The following is a 1,797-nucleotide window of genomic DNA, read 5'->3' on the forward strand; positions in this document are numbered from 1 at the left end:
CACAGTATTTGAAGGATCCCTGGTGGCAGGAGGGTTAAGCACAAGGCTGCTAACCAGAAGGTTGGCAGTTTGAGCCCATCCATTGACTCTGGGGAGAGGGTCCTGGCATTCTGCTCCCTTAAAAAAAGAGAGAGATTATTAGAGCTTATTATACATTAATAATGTGTATGAATGAAAACAACTAAAGTTTTCATTTCATCTTTTATGTGGATAATTATGTATTCCTATATGTCTGAACACTTGCTGTAATTTGAATTCCTTGTAATCATGGTTACTCATTGTGGGTTTACAAATTATAAACCAATTTCCTACTTCTGGATAGGAGTCCGGATGTTCGTATGTAATCTCCTTTGGCAATATTCTCTTCCAATGTCAAGCGCGGGTTCATCATAATAAACAGTTAAGGTGCCTTCAAAAGACATGTACAGGGCAGTTCTGCTCTGTCACACAGGGTCGCCGGGTCTCAGTGACACCCAACAATAGCAAGAAGCTATATTGCAAGAACGGTGTGTACTCGCTCATCATGTTAATGGCATTCTCTTCCTTCCTGTCTCTCACCTAGAACTCTTCGACGTCAGTCCATTGAACCAGAGCAATGGCTTTACAAGCGCTGCTGGAACAAGCGAAAGCTCTTCTCACCATCATCGTCCTACTGGCCACGTGGGTGAGCAAGCGGGTGGTGAAAGGAGTTTCCAGAAGCCATGCCACAACCGTTCTCTTCTCTGAGCTCATATTATTTTCCCAATTCTTTCCAACGTCATCCGCCCTTGTGTTCCCGTAATCACTTAGCACGTCACTATTGGCGCTCAGGCTTCATGCCTGTATCAATTGCTGAGCATGTCTGATTTAAATTTCGATCAAGCTGTGAATGCGTAACATGGCTTGTAGCCTGAGAATGATTTTATGTTGGACGTGAGAGTTATAGCTCACACGATACATGCTAGACCCCAATAGGGTGCCCTGGATGGCACAGATCAGCAAGCCCTGGGCTACTAACCAACAGGGTGGTAGTTCAGACCTCCCCAGAGGTGCCTCGTCAGCCAGGCCTAGCAGTCTCCTTCTGAAAGGCCGCAGTTGTGGAAACCCTAGAGTTCTACGTGCTGGATGAGTCCGGATTGACCCCAAGGCAGCCAACAACTTAAGACCCCAAATCCTGATTCTGAGCCCATAACTTAGGCAGCTGTTGGAGAATTTAGAATACATTTTAGAAGAGGTATTATTTCTCTGTATTTATAGCCTTCATAGGCCCCAAGTGGAGCCCTGGTGGCATAGTGTTTCCATGTTGGGCTGACAGTTTCCAGGACATCAGTTCGAAAGCTGGGGGAGAAAGAAGGCGCTTTCTACTCCCATAAGGAGGGACAGTCTCGGGCGCTCCCAGGGGCAGTTGCACCGTGTCCTGTAGGGTCACTCTGAGTCGGCATGGACTCGGTGGCAGTGAGTTTGGTTCGGTTTGGTTCCCCCCAAAGGATTAAAAGCAGATGGAGAATTTTATTTGTGAAAGCTTTACACTGAAGACCCATAAAGGCATTCAAAACGAATTGACACTTAAACATGGAGATATAATGATGATCTATAAGTATATTAAGAATGATTTCACTCAATCAAACCAAAGCTGTCCAGTGGGTTCCATCCAACTCATAGTGACCCTGCCGGACAGAGGCCCGGAGAAGATGAAATCCAAGCTCACTGGCATCCAGGCACCTGACTGTGAGCCGCCCCCCAGCTTAACTCACTGTGCCACCAGGTCTATTTCACTGGAGGCCAAACCCAAACCCCACAGCCATAGAGTTTAGCACT

General features: G+C 46.6%; 1 protein-coding gene across 2 annotated transcripts in view; it reads left to right on the forward strand.

The window, feature by feature from the left end:
• The window catches only part of TNFRSF19 (TNF receptor superfamily member 19), a 78,163-nt gene that overhangs the window by 22,973 nt on the left and 53,393 nt on the right, over nt 1–1,797 (forward strand). For both annotated transcript variants that reach the window (XM_030886614.2, XM_045294057.1), the window contains exon 2: nt 563–664. In XM_030886614.2, coding sequence (XP_030742474.2) covers nt 596–664 — 69 coding nt within the window. In that variant the 5' untranslated portion in view covers nt 563–595. The remainder of the gene's footprint in view (nt 1–562; nt 665–1,797) is intronic.

This window comes from Echinops telfairi, unplaced genomic scaffold, assembly GCF_000313985.2.
Source record: "Echinops telfairi isolate 266 unplaced genomic scaffold, ASM31398v2 ScPeMD7_2565;HRSCAF=3150, whole genome shotgun sequence".
Classification (NCBI taxonomy): domain Eukaryota; kingdom Metazoa; phylum Chordata; class Mammalia; order Afrosoricida; family Tenrecidae; genus Echinops; species Echinops telfairi.